The 23,357-nt window shown below is 39.1% G+C and overlaps 1 protein-coding gene across 1 annotated transcript in view; it reads right to left on the reverse strand.

The window, feature by feature from the left end:
* MORC1 (MORC family CW-type zinc finger 1) overlaps positions 1 to 23,357 on the reverse strand; it is a 161,503-nt gene that overhangs the window by 59,315 nt on the left and 78,831 nt on the right. The window contains exons 15-17 of the mRNA XM_040621719.1: positions 13,119 to 13,247; positions 11,171 to 11,276; positions 5,993 to 6,131 (exon numbers count right to left, since the gene is read on the reverse strand). Of these exons, the coding sequence (XP_040477653.1) occupies positions 5,993 to 6,131; positions 11,171 to 11,276; positions 13,119 to 13,247 (374 nt within the window). The remainder of the gene's footprint in view (positions 1 to 5,992; positions 6,132 to 11,170; positions 11,277 to 13,118; positions 13,248 to 23,357) is intronic.

The following is a 23,357-nucleotide window of genomic DNA, read 5'->3' on the forward strand; positions in this document are numbered from 1 at the left end:
AATAAATATATTTTCTAAGGCATCTGTCTCTGTGGTTATACAGATTTGAAATCTCAGCATCCTACACGGTAATGACACATTTAAAAGATTAAATTCTAAATGGGAAAATGCATTCATACTCTTCATTGCACAGTTGTATTCAGATATGCTATTTCGATTTGAGAAACACAGCTAAAAGTTCAGGAAGCCTTCTTTGCTCTGCATTTACTGCTAAAACAACCAATGTGGGAATTGTCAGATTACACAATCTCATTTTTTTGTGCCCACATGAGCACTGAAAAAGAACAGAATGCTACTGTTGGAATCCCTTTTCAACAGGCATGACATTTTCCACCGGCTCTGCACTTGATGCAAAGACCGTGAACATGACAAATGAAATCCAAATACAGTCTCCATACTCCCATCCAAATGCCACACCTTATTTTGACCAAGTGTAAGAACACTTTGGTCTCTGATAACACATGCAGAAGGTGTTAAGTCAAATCTTCGTACAGTCAACCAATTCAATCAAATGAAAAATATTTGTTTTTGTACCTATTTTGTGAAGAGTTCAGCATAAATCAAATTATGCCTTCAATCCTGCATTCACTGTTTGGTAAATACTTATTACGTGAAAGGTCCAGGCCTAGATGTTTGGGGAATGGAAAGATGAATAAAAATGGCCCCTTCTTTCTGAAAGTTTACAGTCTAAAATAGGAGACAGAACAGATACAGAAAAAACTATCATACCAGGTAGAGAGCAAAACACGTTCTAAGAAAGACCCATACAGGACAAAGAAAAGTGGAAAGAAGAAGACATTTTTACAGGTAGGGAATGAGAAAAAACTCCACACACGAATGACATTATTTTTGGATCTTGAAGAACGGGAAAAGAGACAGAGGCCACTCCAGAAGGAACAAAGGCACTCAGGGCAGCAGGGAAATGGAAAACAGGCCTAAGGAATAAGGCGAGGCTCAGGGAGATTCCTGCAGAGGGGAAGACACTACAGATGACCTTTGAACAACATACGGGTTGGGGGTTCAACACCCGCAGAGCCAAAAATCTGCCGCCTACAACTTTTGACTCCCCAAAAACTTGGCCATTAATAGCCTATTGTTGACCGGAAGACTTACTGATAACAGTCAAATAAACACATATTTTGTATGTTAGATGTATTACATACTGCATTCTTACAAAAAAGCAAGCTAGAGAAAAGAAAATGTTATTAATAACATCATAAGGAAGAGGAGATACATTTATAATACCGTACTATATTTATCGGGAAAAACCCCCGCAGAGGCAGACCTGCACAGTTCAAACCCGTGTTGTTCAAGGGTCCACAGTAATGCCAGAAAGGCAAGTAGTGGCAGATTAGAGAGCCTAGACTGTAGGATAAGAAATTAACAGTAATCAGGAAAAGATGAACCCAGAAAGACCTACAGAATACGTAAGAGATACAGCACACACTGCACAAGCAGGGATTGTACAAATATATACCCATTAACATTCCTTCTGGATAAATGGGCAATAGAGTAGGCTTTATTTAGGGAATCAAGTTATGATCTGTTTTATAATGACTAAAAGCACTGAGTGGATTTATAGTGGTACCAACACACCCTGAACGAGGTGCAAAAAGCTATATGCCGTGTGCGTGATTATGATGCCATCGTCCTTGTTATATAATCAGAAGGAGGATGAGAACCTAAATTGTGAATTAAAACTGAGAAAAGGGCAATTCTGAGGACTAGAAAGTTCCTCGAATGCAGAGAAGTTGATTTTGTAACTCTACTCTATGGTTTTAAAATTATTGTTTAGGTTTACTGAAATACAGAGTAACAATTATCCAGGTAACACGCCACTTGGTAGCTGAGCAGTCAAGAGTGACACAATGAAAATGAAAATGCTTCATCGTGTGGCCAGCAGGTGGCACCTGTCACTCGGTATAGAAAACTGAGGCATGAACTTGAAACGTGGAGCTAGGAACAGATTATTCATTCATCTCTTCAGAAAGGAGAAAGATTGGAATGCGCTGTTTCGGAAGCACAATTTATAGAGAGGGTCTTGGGTTGCCGACACAGCTTATCAATTACATCTTGAGTTTGAGCTCTCCTAGTAGGTTACTGAACTTCAGTATTTTCCTTAACAAATAGGTTTTGCAGTGTATCGGTGTGTTGCCTTTGTAAATGTTCTTAGGTCCTTTCTGTATTTATCCTTATGAGACTGAGAGCAGATCTGTGCTGAAATTAGACAAAAAGGAAACAAATTCCAACTTCACCATTTAAAAACGTGTGATTGATTCAAGTTATTTAATGTCTCTGAACTTTAATTCTCTCTTTTGCTATAATTGATGTAACTGTTCTGTTGAAGGGATTACATAAGATACCATCTTGTGGAAATGACGGCTTTGGACCTCGCTACCTCATTTACTCCCAGAGAACCAGATCTAACCACTGAGATACCTTTCACCAGAATAGCTCCCTGACTCACTGTAAGCACTGCCTAACCAGGGCATCAGGTAGGCGCTCCTAGAAGTTAGTCATTCGACACGGCAGTAGGGTGTGTGAGGGATGGAGAAGAGGCTGTAGCTGCCGACTTCACATACCACGCACCATAATACTATCTCTCCTACCATTATTCAACCACTCCTGCTTGCCCGTAACACAAAGCCCAGAGCCACAGAATCTAAGATCCAGAAAGGTCTTTAATGAACCTAGTCAACTTTTCATTTTCCAGATCAGGACACCTTCAGCCATGACAGATGAAATATGAGAGAGTAAGAAATGGGATGTGCAGATTTAGGTCATTTTTATATTTGTTTCCCGGTCTAGTCAATGGATAAGTAGGCACTGGTAGAGCAAGGCAGGGAGAGAGAACCAGAGGGGGGCAGACCATAATTCCATGGCAAGCACCTTACTTCCTGATATTGAGAGAATGGGCACCACAGTAGACATAGTGAATCATGGTCACACACTAGCCGGTTCCCGATTTTCCAGTGGTATCTACCCTCTACCCGAATCACGTCTGCACTGCATCGGAACGGCACGAACGCCCTATTGTTCTGACTTTCCCAGCCCTGCCTGGGTTGGACTCTAACAGAACTTCTTTTAAAAGGCAGTCGGGGGGTGCCTGGGTGGCTCAGTCGTTAAGCGTGTCTGCCTTCGGCTCAGGGCGTGATCCCAGTGTTCTGGGTTCGAGCCCCACATCGGGCTCCTCCTCTAGGAGCCTGCTTCTTCCTCTCCCACTCCCCCTGCTTGTGCTCCCTCTCTCGCTGGCTGTCTCTCTCTCTGTCAAATAAATAAATAAAATCTTAAAAATAAATACATACATAAAAGGCAGTCGGGAAGAGAGTAAATTCACAATGAATACTGAATGGTTCTGAGTCTTGTTTCCGGCATCAGCAGCTATCACCAAAACATAGTTTTTGAATACTTTCTTGGGTTATTTTTGTGACAGAGGAATTGAGGTCACCTTCCAGAGGTCTTCTATTCAACAATTACCATATCTTATAATGAGCTGCATGGTCTTTAAAAGAGAGACATGTCACACAGATGCTGAGTCTATTTTTTTAAAAACATAAGTTTGGCATGTAATTTAAAGGATCGGCACTGTGAAGGAACAAGTCAGTGCTGATCTCCAAGTCTTCTTTTACAATGTTTTTCTCACCTAGAATGTCTGCCCGGTCGTTTCCCCCAATTCCCCTAAATAGACGTCGAGACACAAGATAAGTGCCACTTCCTCTGTGAGCCCTTTTTTGACTAAAGCTGCCCTCATTGTCTCTGTGTAATAAATATCTATGGTGGTTTCAGTGGTGATCAGACAGATATTGAACTAGTATCGCGTGGCGGTCGTCACTAATTTTCAAATAGCTGTTAGGCTTGGTCCACGAAAGGACTGCGTATTATCTGAGTGCATGTTTTTCTTATTGGCCCGACAACCATTTATTGAGTACCTGCTCCTTGCTAGGCACTGTATTAGGTAACAGATTTTACACTGAACAAAACCAAGACTATCCCTGCACACACACAGCTCACGCTGTGGTATCAGAGTTACTCTGTCTTGCCCATAATGCTCGATGGCCACCTTAAAATTAACTGGTTGCCTACGGTTGGCAAACTTTAAACAAAGCTTTCCTCGATGACCACAGAATCAGGGTCAGTTAAGGGCACTGAGTACTGAAAGGGAGTTGAAGATGCTAGGACTACCTTCACAAAAGGGGGCAAGGGAGGAGGTGGGGGATTCCTAGGTCCTTTGAACTGATGGGAGCAAGTCTCCAGGCAAGGACTGCTAAAGTTCTTTGTTTACATGTCAAACAGACTGAATCTATAAACCTGGCTCAAATTCTTATGAAAAACTCAACTACCAAGAAAGAAAGAATAAGCTGACCAGATGGTCCAAATATGTTACCCAACAGCTACCATCAAAATCTCTACCTTTGGGGCTCCTGGGTGGCACAGCGGTTAAGCATCTGCCTTTGGCTCAGGGCGTGATCCCGGCGTTATGGGATCGAGCCCCACATCAGGCTCCTCCGCTGGCAGCCTGCTTCTTCCTCTCCCACTCCCCCTGCTTGTGTTCCCTCTCTCGCTGGCTGTCTCTATCTCTGTCAAATAAATAAATAAAATCTTAAAAAAAAAAATCTCTACCTTAGTAATGAATAAAACATCCAATACTAAACAAAGAGATAACCAAGACTTTGTGATTGGCACTATTACCATCCAAGGGTCAGCTCTGACCTCCACAGGAGAGAAAAAAGCATTCAGAGACTGCAATAAAGAGAGAGGCATTTTAGGAGATGCTGTCTGCCTTCACAAATCTACAGGGAGTGGCAAACAAGAAGCAAAAAAACAAATGAAGACCTTCCATGCTGGAGAGATCTGACTTCACCTTCTTGTTTATTAAAGTAACTGCAGGCTGTGATACCTGTCCTTCTGACCTCTATTATCAAACCCATGACTAGAGGCTCTAAGAACCATAGAAAGTTTCACCAATTTGGGGGGACAGGGAATGCTTAAGGGAATGTGTTTGCAAAGTGACTCTCAGGGTCTTCCCCAGAGACCCAGAGACTCCAGGTTAAAAGGGAGGGTCAGGTTTCCTTGGTTGTGATCCCCAGTGGTGGCTGACTTGTAAGGCAGAGCCCTAGCAAAGTGGGAGAGGCAAGAAGATGAAACAGGGTAGAGAAGAAAGTTGATCTTCTAAAAGCACAGGATTACATGTAATAATAATAAGGTATTAAGCCTGAGAATCTTTATTCCTGCTCCATAAGAGAATTTTCTACTCAAGTACTTTTTATTTCCTGACATTTACAGAGGAGTCAACACATTTGGACATATGCTGCTGACCTCTTCAAGTTCTATTTGAGGAAGCTGACAGGCTATCCAATTTTAAAATGCTGAATTTGGGTATTAAATCTATAAAGTAAACAGAGATCTAATTACTTTATTAGTTAAGAGATTAAAACAATATTTCTGCATACCACTTTTTCCTTCCCTTGAAATTGTCATGGTTACTTATATTTATTGATAGTTACGTTTAATTTATTGAATTTTCTTAACAATTAAGTGACACTGAGTTTCTGTATTAATAGGCTAATATTTTTTAAAAGAACAACTCTTCACCTCAAAAACTCCACTCTCAGGGAAGAAGCCCAATGGAAATAAAAAGAGCCTAGCCTTTAGAAACATACCAACTTTTGTTCCAATATTGACCCTGTCACCCATACAAGGTTCTGTGTGCATCTGTAGTGTGGAAGTAAATCCCCGTTCCTCTCGTGCACTGCTGTGTAGATGGGCTTACATACAGGTGGGTGGTTGTTAACTCTCCTCCCTTCCTGAGCCCCTGGCGCACTTGTGCTTGTCTCTAGAACAGTCTTGAGAGCCAAAATTAAAAGAAAGTGACAAAAAAGGATGGAAAAAAGCAGCTACACAATTTACAGGGGTAAAGCTCATTAGCTGATTCGCACACATAAAACCAACAGCTCTGGAGTTCAAGTAGATTTTGGAAAGAGTAACAGCTCACCTGTGGCTGCCGGTCTGCCAGCCGACTGTGATACCTTTGGACTGCCTCTCGAAGTTGTTTCTCTTTCTCAGTTTTTGATGGTGACATGGAGCTCATGGTGCCCAGAGGGATAGAAGGCAGGCGTTCTGCCTGATGACAACTTTACAATCAACAGAAGACGTCAGGAGAGGAAATATAAAACTACTGTCTATAAAAAATGATTTACTTCTATAAACAAATACTCTTTACGCCTTATATCCAAAAGTTGAATACAAAGGAAGAGAGTGTATTGATGACTTGACGTAATACAGGACGTTAAATCTCCAGTTCGCGTGGAGAAGAGCTTAAGGGAGACGTAGAGGATGGTATATTTACAAGAATGGGAGAATACATTCATTCTTTTACGACTGCTTCATTTATCCTGCGCTATCATGAAATGAAACCTTTTGCAAAAATGCTTTTAGATAATTGAAGCTTCTCTCATTGCCAAACATTTTTTCCCCAAAAAAATTTCAGGTAGGAATCTATACGTCTCTCTAAACGACACCAAATAATTCTGCTTCTGAAACACGTGGATCCATTTCGAAGGCTGACTGTGAAGAGCAGGGACCCCTGGGAGAGGATGCAGTGCTCAGTGACAGCCTTGCGGGTCACCGCGCCCGGGGCAGCCCTTCATCACGGATTAGCCCCACGATCCTGCTGCAGCAGGCACACATCCTTCTCTCCCTGCTGTTGTGCGGACCTGCTGCTGGCAGCCACTGCGCTTCCCAGCCCTACTGCTGTGCTGTTTCAACACACATGCCATATAATCCAGTAGAACTGGGTGTAGATGACCAATAAGCAGACCGTGCATAGAGCCTCCCTCGTTATAGTTACATAAAACACTAATGATTTTTGAAACATACGGCTCAAGAGCTTGGGGGTCCTTTTTTTCCCTCCCCTTCTTTTGGTTCCAAGGCTATGTTCTGGGGAGCTGAGTTGGCCAAACTATAAAAAAACTGAGATATTATATTGTTTCCCCTGGTATCAAGGTTTGTCAAGGACTAGAAGTTCAGCCCCCCCCCCCCAGGCGTGGCTCTATTGAGGGTATGGCTGGGAATGTTCAGGAGTGGAGCAAAATGCCAAGGTTGATTCTAAGAGCCTGCTTTACACAAGGGTTTTTCTATTTTGACAGGAACTAAAGGGAGGGGGAGGGACAAAGTTTGTATAAAATAAACGTGTTGTTAAGCTACGATGGGGACGAGGAGGTTGAGACTAGAAAGAGGGCCTTCTCCTTTCTGAGCCAGTACAGGAAAGGGAAGCAGATCAAACCGATGATTTCTGTCTTTCAGAGCTGCAGGCCATATTTCCCTTTCCCCCAGCAAGAGAGAAGCATGAGGACCTACAACCATATTCAAATACGACTATGAAAAAACACTTCATTCCACCCACATATGGTATTGGTTGTTACTGTTACGTTCAGAAAAGGGGGGTAGAGAAACCAATCAGGGGGCATCTACTATAAATACAGCCACCGACAGCATTGATTTGAAGACATCTGTGGGATGGTACCTACATAGGTTTCTATTTCATTTGAGAAAATGAACATAAACTTAAAAACATGAAGTTTTTATTCGGAAAAGAGAAACCTCAAGTGTTTTAATAAAACACAGAATCCATTCAATGATCTTTAAAGATTTTAACTTGCAATACGACCCGTGGATATTTTAAACATCATCCCTTTCACAATTTAGACTGTTTTGATTCGATCAAATGATAGGCGTCATTTCTACCCTGCTGGTGATCCCTATTTCCAAATGCAGATAAACGCATAGCGTGAATGTAATGGAAGTATATGCATACCTATTTCCCAGGTACTGTGATAAAAATTGTCTAGCCTCCCTCTGTGCTTAAAGCGGAAAGGAAAAAGATGCTCTGGTGGCCCAAAGAAGAATGGCTTCATCATTTTACCCCACCTGGGTGACCAGCTCGGAGTAATACTACCATTTGTAAGATGGTACATTTTGTCACCACAGAGCATATGACTGGCATTAGGCTTCCTGAAATGTTAAAAGGAGGCCTTTGGAATCTAAAAAACAAAATAAATGAATAAACAAATACAAAGCAGAATCAGACTTATAACTACAGAGAAGAAACTAGTGGTTGCCAGGGGGAAAGGGTTGGGGGATGGGCAGAATGAGGGCAGGGGGACGGGTGATAACAGACTTCCGGCTGCGGAATGAATAGGTCACGGGATAAAAGGCACAGCATCGGGAATATAGTCGATGAAGCTGTAATAGCATTTGCATGGTGACAGATGGGGGCTTCCCTTGCGGTGAGCAAGCACAACATATGCAGATGTTCAATCACTGTGCAGTACACCTGAAACTAATGTAACACCGTGTCAACTATAGTCCAATAAAAAAATTTAAAACACACACACACACAAGATGCCTTCAGAGACTGGGTGTGATAAGGCAGAAAGAGTACAGGTTTGCATCCAAAGGCTTGCCTTCAAGTCTCAGCTCTAGGGAGGCATCCTGGACCAGTCACCGGGCCTCCCCTGGCCTCACTGTTTCCTCCTCTGAGAAACGATGCACGTTCATATGGTTGTTGTAAAGAGGAAACGAGATAACATATGTAATTGTTACGTAAGAGAAAGCTGTTATTATGCTTCCTGCCTAAGTTCTGGTTACACTGACATTGTTCATTTAAATGCTGTTCATTGCCATTAACCCCGCTGACAACTGGCAATTAACTGCTGACAATAACACTATACTTTCTGTAAATAGAGACAATGCCACATTTTACCCCATTACTCAGGCCTTCCATTCACCAAATGTTACCTAATAACTATACTATACTTCTCATCACTTTCATACACTGATTTTATGGGATTCTATCCAAATCCAATGGCATAGGTTTTGCTATTTCATGGTGTGTTCTCAAAGTACACAGGGTCCATCCTACCACACTGAATTAGAGTTGTTAATGACTTCCAGTAAAGGAAGTGTCAACTCTCAAGTAATTGCCCTCATAACTAGATTAGGAGATTTTCTTTACAAGTCCCCTAAATCTCTTGCTGTCACATCAAGCATATTTTTTGTCCTAATCTTTTCAGTGGAAATGAAATACACATGGTCAAAATCATGTCATTATATTTCAAGAATCAAGGACTTAAATTATAAGACAACTCTGCGTTTTAAGCTTTGAAGGACCATCCGTTTTCTGTCAATGTGGCTAAATTTCTCTTGCCTGTTGTCACAAGGGACACTGTTTGAATGTGTAAAAGAGAACTGATGCAGCTTTGAAACTAATTTTGCAATGCTCCGTGATGGCATCACCACTTTTCAAGGAGGAGAGGGTGAGAGTGTGCCAATACACAGACAATGGTAAGCCGGAGGTAAGGAAAACCGTGGAAGATAGATACCAGTTCTGTGGGTCCGAGAAGGCCCAAGACTGGGCTAAGAAGCCACAAATATATGTTAGATCTGTGGGGAGGGACCTAAATTCTCATGGCTTAGAACTAAGAAGCTCCCATTAACCAGGAAGTCAGTAAACTGACTTTCTAAGGGGCTCAGCAGGACCCAGAGAAGATGCAAAAGGTACTGTGATTACACCCCATTCTAAGTGATAGAAAGCCAAGTTAAAGAGAGATTCTGTCACCTATCCAAGATCTCACAGCTAATGGAGCCAGAGGAGTCAAACACAGGCAGTCTGGCCCCAGAGTCAGAACTTAAAACACTATCTTAATACTGAATGAAAAGTTCTTAGCTCATAGGAAGGGATCAATATTAGTAACTCTTCTTAATATTGAAACCAGGCCAACCCCTGACTCCTCTGTAGGAGATACTTCAGTTTCAAGCCAGGGCCAGAGCCCAGTTAGGAGTCAGACACCTTGGCCAGTAACCTCATGAACAGGTTTCCTAGCCCCCACTGGGCTTCAATGTTCACTTCTCTAAAATGAAGGCGCGAGGCTAGCTCAGTATTTTATAATCATGCTCCCTAGAGCTCTAGGCTTTCTACAGAGAGTCCAGAACAGAAATGAGAAGTGGAGTCTTGGGCCCTCAGATTCCCAGCTTCCAATTTAATCAGGGAAGTTCTACATTTATCTCATATATTTGGGGTCTGAACAAAGTTTATTTGGGGAAAACAGGTTCTGCTACAAACCAAGAAACGAGACTAAAAAGCCCTGGGCCTTGAGGAATCTAAGAGCTCTTACCACCTCTGGTTTTTTCCTTAGTCTCTAAATATGGGTAACTTGGGGACTCCAGGGGGAAGGGGTAGCAGTTTCTAAATGCTGGGGTGTGTGTGTGTGTTTTAATTTTCCCTTTTTTTTTTTTTTAAGATTTTATTTATTTATGTGACAGAGAGACAGCCAGCGAGAGTCGGAACACAAGCAGGGGGAGTGGGAGAGGAAGAAGCAGGCTCCCAGCGGAGGAGCCCGATGTGGGACTCGATCCTGGAACGCCGGGATCATGCCCTGAGTTGAAGGCAGACGCTTAACAACTGCGCTACCCAGGCGCCCCCCCCTTCTTTTTTTTTTTTTTTTAGGGCTGGATAAAAATAACCAAACAGGAGTTATTCTGTATTAGCAATATTGATCCACTTCTTCAGGCCAAAGAATTTAGAACAAACTCCACGGAGAAGCAAATGTTTGATTTAGGGGTGCCTTCTTTAAAGGGGGATAGTCATTCTTTCCCTCCCCAAGGAAAATAATGTAAGTCTAAAGGGCCTGTGATAACAGTGACATTCATCAATACTTAATCGGTCTTTTTCCTGTTTTAGTCTGAACTACTTCCTCCAAGAGCTCAAAGCAATGAAATCAATATGTTACTTAAATAGAAAATGCATAGGGTCTAACAGGTTAGTGTCCCTGGAGACAGCCTCTGGGTAAGACTCCTTTACAATAAGGCCGTATGTGGTGTGAAAACGAACTAGAAGGCAGAACTCCAACACTGGGTCATGGTCTCCTGCCAGCGGAAGCACAGAGCTGCACATCCCAAAGTTTGCAAATAGTTACATGCAGGTCTCCTTTATCTTGATGGAAAAGCACACTAACGAAGTATCTTTCCACAGGTGGCAAGGAGCTAGAAAGTTCACAGGGATGACCGCTACCAAGCTGAAATGTATCTATCACTGACATTTTCTGGTTTCACACATATGCATTTTTGGGAATTAAAAATGGATAATGAATTTTAGAAAACTATCAAAAACTACCTGTTTTCCAAGAGGTTAGGATTATTAGCACAAATCCAGAGGTCAAAAAATTCTTTTTCCTGATTAGTAATAGAAGAAGGCAAGACTCTCCATTTAAGGCAAAGATCTGATAATGAAAACAAAATCACACACAAGAAAGAGCACAGTCAGAAGTGAACATAGCAAGTAATACGTCAGACTGCACATACCAAAAGTATGACATAGCTTTCTATCCAGAGACAAGTGAATCCATGACCACGTACCTTTATCTGATGGTACAACTAGTCCAGGATTCTATGAGCTACCCTAAAACACCACCAGTACAGTGTTGTTATTATTGCTGTTGTTGTTATTGCTTAAGTTCTCTCCGGTGAGTTCCTGCTCCTTTCAGCCAGAAGAATGTTGACTAGGTCCCTCCCCACCTCTTCTTGAACCACAGAAGACTTCTAGTGACTCGTCTCTTTCATTTTCTCCGACCTACGATCCCTCTGCTGCCACACCACCTTCCATCTCCAAACACACAACTACCATAACAAGGACAATCAAGCTCTCTGAATCACTTACACTCCTTGCTCTGCACCGGTCTCCTGCTCTTACCCCACTCTCCAGCCTGTGATTTCTGACTTCTTTCGTCTATTTCCTCCTTTCACTCCTTCCCTGCCTATAGAACCAAGGCACTCCAGTCTCATAGGAGGCCTTAACTTTTAGCCATTATTGCTACCGTCCAATAGGATGCTGCATATTACTGCATCATCCATTTCCTCAATTATTCCTTCTAAATGTCTGGCGTGTATTTTCCTCTGAAATCACACAGCCATGATTTTCTTCGGACATTTACAATTTCTCCCCTGGATCCTGGATGATGCCAGTAGTCTTCCTACAGCGCTGACCTCAACCTTTGTGCTAGCCCTCCTCCCAATCACCCTGCACTGAGCTGCCAGAGCTACCTTACCACAAGTGACATAGGATGCTCAGGTCCTCTGTGGACCACCCCAGGGACAAGGTGGGACAGGTGTTCCCTGGGCACAGTGTAAATAACTACTATTGTGCGCTTTTTTGTTTGCCTGGCTGCCTTCCCCTCTGGATGGCAGATTCCTTGCAGATAGAGGAGTGTGTCTTTATTTTCTAAACCTTTATACAGTGGCTAGAAGATGTATCAGAGGCACACAATCGTAAGTGCTCAGTGCTTCAATGATGTTCTCCTACTGAAAAACTCCCAGAGCCTCATCATTACTTATCAAAGTAAAAACTCCTTACTCTGGCATTCCAAGCCCTCTAATGGGTTTACTCAACCTAAACACTCTTGTCTTTTATTATTCACTGATCATTCATCCAGTAGTCAAATACTAAGTACTATATATTTAACACAGTGCTAAGTATTAAAATGAAAAATAACTGTTTCTATTATTCTATCACAAAAAAATTAGCTGAAGTGTACACTTGATATTAACACACCTTCCCCACTACTTCTCCGCCGCTCAAAATTCTACCTTCGAGAGACGTAGAGGAAGATGGTGATGGAGCTGTAGGAGCACAGACTCACGTTGTCCCTCGAACACTGCTAGATAACTATCACATCATCCGAAATACCCCAGACACAGACCTGAACACTGGCAGAACAAACTCCACAGCTAAAAGGAGAGAAGCGGCCATATTGAAGAAGGTAAAAAAAAAAAAAAATCTATTCTAAAGACCATAGCAAAGGCTACCTCTGTCATGAAGCCTGGCCTCAACTTCCATCACCTCCCTTTTAAACCTCAAATAACTTGACAACTCTTTGACCTCATTTACCTTATTTTCATCTCTATTACAATTAGTTTCATGTATTTCTAAACCTTTCCTCGACCCTAATCTCCTTGAAAGCAAGCACGCTGTCCTACCCACCTCTGTCTCCCTCACAACCCATTTTCTAGCACAATGACTTGCTACTGGGAACTAAGTGCTGATTGGAATGGAATTCAACACTCACCACACTGAATGATGAATGGGATGGCCATGGCTTGTCGTCTTTGATACTGAACAGAATCTAAAGATTTCTCCATGTCCTTGTCACTCTGGTATCCAAATTCATTCCAAAACAATGTTAGATTTCTATTACCTTAAAAAAAAGAAAAAAGGCAGGCAAAAAATAATGAAGGAAAATTAAATCAACAAGATCAGGATGATAAGCAGTTTGAATATAAGCACATGTATATACAATATGGTCTCAACTGTGTAAAAACGAACACCTACACAAAAATATGAAATAAAAATATTAATAGTTTTCTGTGAGTATGGGTCAAATTTGTCTTCTGCTTTATACCTGCATTTTCCAAACTACATATAATAAATATATTAGGATTGCAATATTTTAAAACAAATACAACAGCAGTTATAAAAATATATACATATTGCAATAAACTACATTAACATTTAAATTTTTTTCTTAACTACTCCCAGAAGCGACTGTACTGATTAAACTTAAAGGCCACCCTTCAACCTATTGATACAGATACTTATCATCTTGTCCCACTGCCAGTTTCTTCACCGTTATTTTACCTCTGGTCCCCTTCTTTCCAGTCTTTTACGCCCCACCCTCACCCCGGATTCTATACTCCCTCCTTGCTTTGATGCAGCACTAGTCACGGAGGACCACTAGCAGCCCTTCTTAAGAGGCTGTGCTCTGATCCTTTGACCCAGCAATTGCACTGCTAGGACCTTCGCTGCAAACATACAAAACAAAGACTATATCTATCACAATACTGTTTGAATAGCAAAAGAAAAAAAAGGAAACAACATAAAAACCTAAAATAGGAAACTGAAAAACACTCTTTCCAAACAAAGGACAGTAGGCAACCTTTAAAACAGGCAGTGAGAGCTAAATGCATAGTTGAGTCAAGGCCTCTTAGATGGCATGTTAATATTTTCTTTTAAAAAAATATATGAAACAAAAAGAAACAAAACGATATGAAACAGAATACCTAGCATAGTCAATTTTTGTAATTTATAAAAAGCTTATACATATACAATTTTGATGGATATGCCTTCCTATTCCTGAAAGGAAATAACAGAAAGTTTTAATAGTAGGTGCCACTGGAGAGGGAAAGAAATTGAGAAGAAGGTGGGAAGAAGACACTTTCACTTTTCATTTTTTACCTTCTGAACACTGAATATTTCTACATGTGCACGTATTACTTTAAAAAAAAATTTTTTTTTTAAAGAATCCAAGTTTACCACTCTGTCCAATATGGTAACCACCAGCCACATGTGGCAACCGAGCACTTGAAAGGTGGCAGATATAAAACATTTCAACCAATATACAAATAGTGATAATCTAACACACACACCTTGGAAATAAAATATATGCAGTAGGGCCAGCCTTACATCAACCTTAACATATGACTGTATAATCCATGCAAGCTACAAATAAACATCCTCACACCGTACTATTCCTGTTAAAATTTAGGTTCAGAATGCTATGTGCCATTAAGACCAGCAAAGAAGGAACTCCATCTTCGAAAGGAAATATGAAATTGGGCCAGGCTGAAAACGACCCTCACAAATTCCCAGCTCTCCTACCTTGTCTCTACAAAACTCCTAGCAGCATCCAATTTCCCTCTGGACTCTGCTTCTTGGGCTTCTCTCAACTCAAACTCTTGGCGTTCAGCTAATTGCTTAGCATTGAGTCTTGGCCCAGCCCAGACTCTACTTCTTCACTGCACACCAGATCCTGAAATATTTTTTGGTGTCTGGACAGGGCTTGAGACCTCATTCTCTGATTTCCGCATGAACTACTCAGTTTTTACTATGTCGGAGTGAGAGGTGCTGCAGATTAGAGTCAGATGGCTTGGACTGCTGTCTCTGCCACACATTAGTTGTATAACGGTGGGAAGCTACTGATTTTTCTTATCATAAAGTGTTTACAATAACTTGCCTTACAGGGTTATCATGAAGAATAAATGCGAAGGTGTACTAAAAACTATAGCACTCTGCAGAAATTTAAGTTGCTGCTGTATTATATTTATCCTCTCTCTAAATATTGCTTCCCCAAGGATACTGTACCTTTTCAAAGGAGGAACTGTGCTTTATAACTTCGCATGCCCTCAACACGGAGCTCAGCATCCTGCACGTAACAAGGCCTCAAAAAACGCTGCTAATCTTGACAAAATACCTCTTATTAATGTGCTGTATGGGTTAAAATGAAGGTGAAGTCATGTCTCTCCATGAAATATTAACTAAACACAGTTAACACAACCCACATAACTTCTAAAACAAGTATCAACTGTGAACCCCAACATAAACACCTTAAGGGTGGTAAAACTACTAGGATGTTAGAAACAGGCACATACCTCTCAAGGGTGGGGATGATCCCTGCTCTGTGATCACATCATTCTTTAATGCTTACACATTACATTTTAGTTTACTTTATGCCTATTTTTCCCTCTAGATAGCGAAATCCTTGAAGACAGTGGCTATGTTAGGATTATGTTTTCAGAGGCTGACACACAGAGCTTAATGTTTACTTGCAAGATTCAATAATACTAAAGAATGACTGGCTATCAAAGCAGAAGAGAGGATATTCAGTAGCCCAAACATCATGAGCAGGCCTGACAGAAGATATTATACTATTCAAAGCAAATATCAGGACAAAGAAAACAACCAGAATTATTCACTCTGGGGGTCAGAAACAGCTTCTTCTAACTGTCAACGGAAATTCAACTTTGTTTCTCCAGACAGAAACTACTCCAACTTGCGCAACTTACAACATGCTATTAAAACAAATTGCCAAGGACTGGACCCTGAAGACTAGGCAGATGGTTCAGCAAGTGGATAAATAAGTCAGAAGGATAGCAGCAGGAGGAAACATATCATGCCGGTTTCTATTTTCTTTTATGTGTTACTCAGTCTGTAGACATTTATACAGATACCCTGAAAAAAATTCCTCCCATACGAGGGAACCTCCACCAAGCCATCAGTGGATTTTTCAGCAGAAACCTTGTAAATCAAGAGAGCGTGGGATGATATAATCAAAGTGCTAAAAAAACAAAAACAAAAACGACAACAAGAACACCACCAGCTGCCAACCCAGAATAATTTACCCAGCAAAGATGTCCTTCAGAAATTAAGGAGACACAAAGAATTTCCCAAACAAAAGCTAAGCTTTTTCATTACCACTAGACCTACCTTACAAGAAATGCTACAGGGAATTCTTTAAGCTGAAATGAAAGGATACTAATTAGTAACTTGAAAACATGAAAATGTAAGATTCACTGGTAAAAGTAAGTACATAGATTCAGAATGCTCTAGTACTAAAGAGTGGTGTATAAATCATTTAATTGTAGTATAAAGGTTAAGACAAAAGTATTAAAAATAAGTATAGCTATAATAATTTCTTAGCATATATACAATATTAAAACATCTGAATTGTGAAAAAAAACAAAGAATGTTTGTGGGGAAAGGGAGTAACAAGGTAGAGCTTTTGTATGAGACTGAAGTTAACCTGTCATAAGCTTAAGCTACTGTTATAACTAAAGCATGTTTTATGCAAGCCTCACAGTAACTACAAAGCAAAACCTAGGATAAACAAAAGTAAAGCAAAACAAACAATAAAGCAAAACAAAAGATAAAGAGACAGGATTCACAGCATTACGCTACAGAAAATCATCACATTGCAAAGGAAGACAGCAAGAAAGGAAGAAACAAAGGAACAAAAAACAGCAATTAAAACAATAAGATGCCAATGATAAGTTCCTATCTATCAGCAATTATGTTAAATGCAAATGGATTATATTCTCTAATCAAAAACATAAAGTGGCTGAGTAGATTAAAAAACAACACCCAACTATGTGCTGACTGTAAGACACTTACTTCAGTTTTCAGGATATATATAAGCTCAAAGTGAAGGGATGAAAAAAGATAGCCTATGCAAACAGAAACCAAAAGAGAATGAGGATAGCTATACTGATACCAGACAAACACACTTTAACCCAAAAAGTTCAACAAGAAACAAAGGAGGTCATTATATAATGGTAAAAGAGTAAATTCATCAAGAGGAAATTACAATTTTATATACATATATTTTACATATATATGTGTGTGTGTATATATGTATATATACACACACAAACACACACCCCAACACCAGAGCACCTATATATATTAAGCAAATATTAACAAATCTGAAGGCAGAAATAAATGACAATGCAATAACAGTAGAAGACTTCATTACCCCAATTCCAACAATGGATACATTAATCACAGAGAAAAATTATAAAGAAATAAGGTACATGAACCATACTTTAGAGCAAATGGATCTAACAGACACACGGTATTTCACCCAATAGCAGTAGCATACACATTCTTCCCAGACACACATGGAACATTCTCCAGGATAGATCATGTTAGATCACAAACAAGTCTTAACAAATTGACAAATACTAAAATCATTATCAAATATCTTTTCTGACTATAATGGTATAAACTAGAAATTACTAATAGCAGAAAAGGTGAAAATTCAAAAACAGGTAAAAGTTAAACAATAAACTCTTAAATAACCAATGGGTCAAAGAGGAATTCAAAAGAGAAATTTAAAAATATACTGAGATAAATGAAAATAGAAACAGCATACCAAACCTTAACAAAGCAATAAAAGCAGTTTTAAGAGGAAAGTTCATAGCAATAAATACATTAAAAAACAAGAAAGATCTCAAATAAACAATCTTTTCACCTCAAGGAGCTAGAAAAAGAACAAATGAAGCCCAAACTTAGAAGGAAGGAAATAGCCAATATCAGTAGAAATAAATGAAAGAGAGAACAGAAAAACAATAGAAAAGATCAATGATACTAAAAACTACTTTTTGAAAATATAAACAAAATTGACAAACCCTTAATTAAAGTAAGAAAAAGAGTGAAGACTCAAAATCAGAAACCAAAGAGGACACATTACAACTGTTACCCCAGAAATACAAAAGATAAGAGACTGCTATGAACAATTATATGCCAACAAATCACATAATCTATAAGAAAGGGGTAATTTCCTAAAAACATACAAATGTCTAAGACTGAATTATGAAGAAATAGAAAATCTGAAAAATCTGTAACTGGTAAGAAGATTTAATCAATAAACAAAAATTTCCCAACAAAAAAAAGCTCAGGACCAGATGGCTTCACTGGTGAATTCTATCAGACATTTAAATAACAATTAATAGCTAAGAAGGGCACACTGCCAAACTCATTTTACAAAGCCAATATTATTTTGACTCCAAAACCAGATGAGGACACCACAAGAAAAGTACAGGCGAATATCACCAATGAATACAGATGGAAAACTCCTCAAAATAATACAAGAAATAATAGTCAACAGCACAAAAAAAAAAAAAGGATCATATGCTATGATCAAGTGGAATCTATCCCTGGATGAAATTGATTTATACACAAATCAATAAATGCAATACACCACATTAACGGAAGGAAAGATAAAAAACATATCATCATCCCAATACATGTAGAAAGGACATGTGAGGACAACTACATGCAAAAGAATAAAATTTACACCATATATAAAAAATAACTCAAAATTAATTACAGACTTAAATATTAAGACCAAAACCCATAAAACTCCTGGAAGAAAACATAGTCAGTTGCTCTTGAACATCAGTCTGAGCAGTATTTTTTTGGATCTCCTCCAGCAAAGGGCAACAAAAGCAAAAACTTAACAAAAGGGAGCACATCAAACTAAACAGCTCTGCATAGCAAAGAAAACATCAACAAAACAAAAAGGCAAAATCCTGAATGGCAGAAGATATCTGCAAATGACATATAGCCAGTAAGGGTTAATATCAAAATATTCCACAAAAGACCCCAAATAGCCAAAGCAATCTTGAAAAAGAAAACAAAGCTGAAGGGATCACAATTCCGGACTTCCAGCTACATTACAAAGTTGCAGTCATCAAGACAGTATGGTACTGAAACAAAAGAAGACATATAGATCAACAGAACAGAACAGAAAACCCAGTAGTGGACTCATAACTATATGATCAATTAATCTTTAACAAAGCAGGAAAGAATATCCAATGGAAAAAAGACAGTCTCTTCAACAAATGGTGTTGGGAAAACTGGACAACAACATGCAGAAGAACGAAATTGGACCACTTTCTTATACCATACGCAGAAACAAATTCAAAATGGATGAAAGACCTAAATGTGAGACAGGAAACCGTCAAAATCCTAGAGGAGAACACAGGCAGCAACCTCTTTGACATCAGCCGTAGCAACTTCTTACTAGATACATCACCAGAGGCAAGAGAAACAAAAACAAACATGAACTACTGGGACTTCATCAAGAGAAAAAGCTTCTGCACAGTGAAGGAAACAATCAATAAAACTAAAAGGCAGCCTGCAGAATGGGAGAAGATATTTGCAAATGACATATCAGATAAAGGGTTAGCATCAAGAATCTATAAAGAACTTATCAAATGCAACATCTGAAAAACAAATAATCCAGTTAAGAAATGGGCAGAAGACATGAATAGACATTTCTCCAAAGAAGACATCCAGATGGCCAAGAGACACATGAAAAGATGCTCAACATCACTCATCATCAGGGAAATACAAATCATAATCACAATGAGGTACCATCTCACACCTGTCAAAATGGCTAAAATTAACAACACAAGAAACAACAACAGATGTTGGCAAGGATGCAGAGAAAGGGGAACCCTCTTACACTGTTAGTGGGAATGCAAACTGGTGCATCCACTCTGGAAAACAGCATGGAAATTCCTCAAAAAGCTAAAAATAGAACTACCCTATGACCCAGCAATTGCACTACTAGGTATTTCCCCAAAGGATACAAAAATACGGATTCAAAGGGGAACCTGCATCCCTATGTTTATAGCACCATTATCAACAATAGCCAAACTATGGAAAGAGCCCAAATGTCCACATGTCAGAGGAAGACAAATACCATATGATTTCACTCATCTGAGGAATTTAAGAAACAAAACAGATGAACACAGGGGAGAGAAAAAAAAAAAGAGAGGGAAGCAAACCATAGGAGACTCTTAACTATAGAGAACAAACTGAGGCTTGCTCTGGGGGAGGTGGGCAGGGGATGGGCTAAATGGATGATAGGTATTAAGGAGGGCACTTGATGTGGTGAGCCCTGGGTGTTACATGTAAGTGATGAATCACTAAATTCTACTCCTAAAACCAATATTTCACTATATGTTAACTAACTAGAATTTAAATAAAACAAAAATACATAAAGAACTCAGCTCAGTATAAAAAAAAGAAAAAAACCAAAAAACCAATCTAATTAAAAAATGGGTGGATGACTTAAATACACATTTCTCCAAAGAAATACATATAACCAATGGACACATGAAAAGATGCTCAACCTCACTGACAGTTAAGGAAATACAAATCAAAATCACAATAAGATATCACCTCATAACTGTCAGAATGGCTATTATCAAAAAGACAAGAAATGACAAGTGTTGGTGAGGATGTGGAGAAAAGGCAGCCCTGGTGCACAGTGAGTGGGAATGTAAAATGATGCATCCACTATGGAAAAAGTATGAAGTTTTATAAAAAAAAACAACAACTAAAGATAGAACTACCATATGATCCAGCAATTACACTTCTGGTTATTTACACTAATTAAAAAAGATATTTGCACGCCTATGTTCATTACAGCATTATTTACTATAGCCAGGATATGGAAACAACCTAAGGGTCCATCAACAGATGAATGGATAAAGAAGATGTGGTATACATATACAATGGAATATTACTGAACCATTAAAAAGAATGAAATCCTGTCGTTTGTGACAACCTGGATGGACCTAGATGGTATTAAGCTAAGTGAAATCAATCACACAGAGAAAGAAAAATACCATGTGATTTCACTTATATGTGGAATCTAAAAAGCAAAACAAAATAGAAACAAACTCATAAATAGAGAACAATCTGGTAGTTGCCAGGGGAGATGAATAAAACAGGGGAAGAGAATTAAAAGGTACAATCTTCTAGGGGTGCCTGAATGACTCAGTCAGTTGAGTGTCCAACTCTTGATTTTGGCTCAGGTCATGATCTCAGGGTTGTGGGATTGAGCCTCACGTTGGGCTCCAAATTCAGTGGGGAGTCTGCTTGAGGTTCTCTCTCTCCTACTCCCTCTGCCCCTTCCCACTATGCCCTCTCTCTCTCAAATAAATGATCCTAAATAAAATAAACAAATGGTGCAAACTTCCAGTTATAAAATAATAAGAGATGGGAATACAATGTGTAATATAGGAAATATAGTTAATAATATGTAACAACTTTGTATGATGACAGATGACAGCTAGATTTATCATGGTGAGCACTTCATAACATATATAAATGTTGAATCACTATGTTGTACACTTGAACTAATATAACAGTGTATGTCCACTATGCTTCAATTTAAAAAAAGAACATTGACAAAATTCACTATCTTTTTAAGATAAAAACTCTCAAGAGATTAGGTATAGAAGGAATGTCCCTCAACACGATGAAGGCCATTATGTCAAGCCCACAGCTAATATCGTATTCAATACTGAAAAGTTAAAAGCTTTTATTCAAGATCAGGAAAAAGACAAGGATGCCTACTCATCACTTCTATTCAACATTGTACTGGAAGTCATAGAGCAATTAGATATGAAGAAAAATAAACAGCATCCAAATCAGAAAGAAGTAAAAAAAAAAAAAATTCTGGTTTGCAGATGACATGATAGCATATATGGAAAACCTAAAGACTCCACCAAGAAACTTGCTACAACTAATCAACAAATTCAGTAAAGACAAAGGATACAAAATCAACATACTAAAATCAATTGCATTTCTGCCACTAACAATAAACTGTCTGAAAGAAAAATTAAGAAAGAAATCTCATTTACGGTAACATCAAAAACAATAAAATACTTTCGATTAAATTTAACCACAGAGGTAAAAGTCTTATATACTGAAAACAATAAGACACTGATGAAAGAAATTGAAAAGATACTAAATAAATGGAAGGATATCTTACATTCTTGGGTTGGATGAATTAATACTTTTTAAATGTCCATACTACTCAAGCAATCCACAGATTCAATGCAAAAGTAGTACAGAAAACAATCTCCAAATTTGTATGGAACTACAGAAGACCCTGAAAATCCAAAACTATCTTGAAAAAGAAGAAAAAAGCTGAAGGCATCAGACTTCTGATTTCAAAATATATTACAAAGCTATAGTAATTAAAACAGTATGATAATGGCATAAAGAGAGACACACAGACCACTGGAATAGAATAGAAAGCCCAGAAATAAACCCACTCACCTAATATTTGACAAGGGTACCAAGAACACACAATGGGGAAAGGACAGTCTCTTCAATATGTGGTGCTGGAAAAATTGTATGTCCACAAGCAAAAATATGAAACTGGGCCCTATCTTACACCACTTATAAAAATTAACTCAAAATGGGTTAAAGTCTTAACCATAAGTCCTGAAACCATAAAACTCATAGAAGAAAACATAGGGAAAAAGCTTTTTTTTTATTATTATATGTTAGTCACCATACCATACATCATTAGTTTTTGATGCAGTGTTCCATGATTCATTGTTTGCGTATAACACCCAGTGCACCAGGCAATACTTGTCCTCCTTAATGCCCATCATGGGGCTAGCCCATCCCCCCAGCCCCCTCCCCTCTGAAACCCTCAGTTTATTTCCCAGAGTCCACAGTCTCTCATGGTTCATTCCCCTTTCTGTTTACCCCCCCTTCGTTATTCCCTTCCTTCTCTTACCGATCTCCCTGCTATTCCTTATATTGAGTGAAACCATGTGATAATTGTCTTTCTCTGCTTGACTTATTTCACTTAGCATAATCTCCAGTCCCATCCATGTTGCTGCAAATGTTGGGTAATCATTCTTTCTGATGGCTGAGTAATAATGGAAAATCTTCTTGACACTGGTCTATTTTGGATATGACACCAAAAGCACAGATAATAAAAGCAAACAAACAACAACAACAAAAATCAAACAAAAAACAAGTGGGACAACATCAAACTGAAAAGCTTCTGCACAGCAAAGAAAACAATCAACAAGATGAAAAGGCAACATACAGGAGGAGGAAAATATCTGCAAACCACGTATCTGATAAAGGCTTAATACCTAAAATATGCAAGGAACTCACACAAGTCAATAGCAAAAACAAACAATCAAAAACC

This window comes from Ursus maritimus, unplaced genomic scaffold (assembly GCF_017311325.1).
Source record: "Ursus maritimus isolate PB19 unplaced genomic scaffold, ASM1731132v1 scaffold_4, whole genome shotgun sequence".
Classification (NCBI taxonomy): domain Eukaryota; kingdom Metazoa; phylum Chordata; class Mammalia; order Carnivora; family Ursidae; genus Ursus; species Ursus maritimus.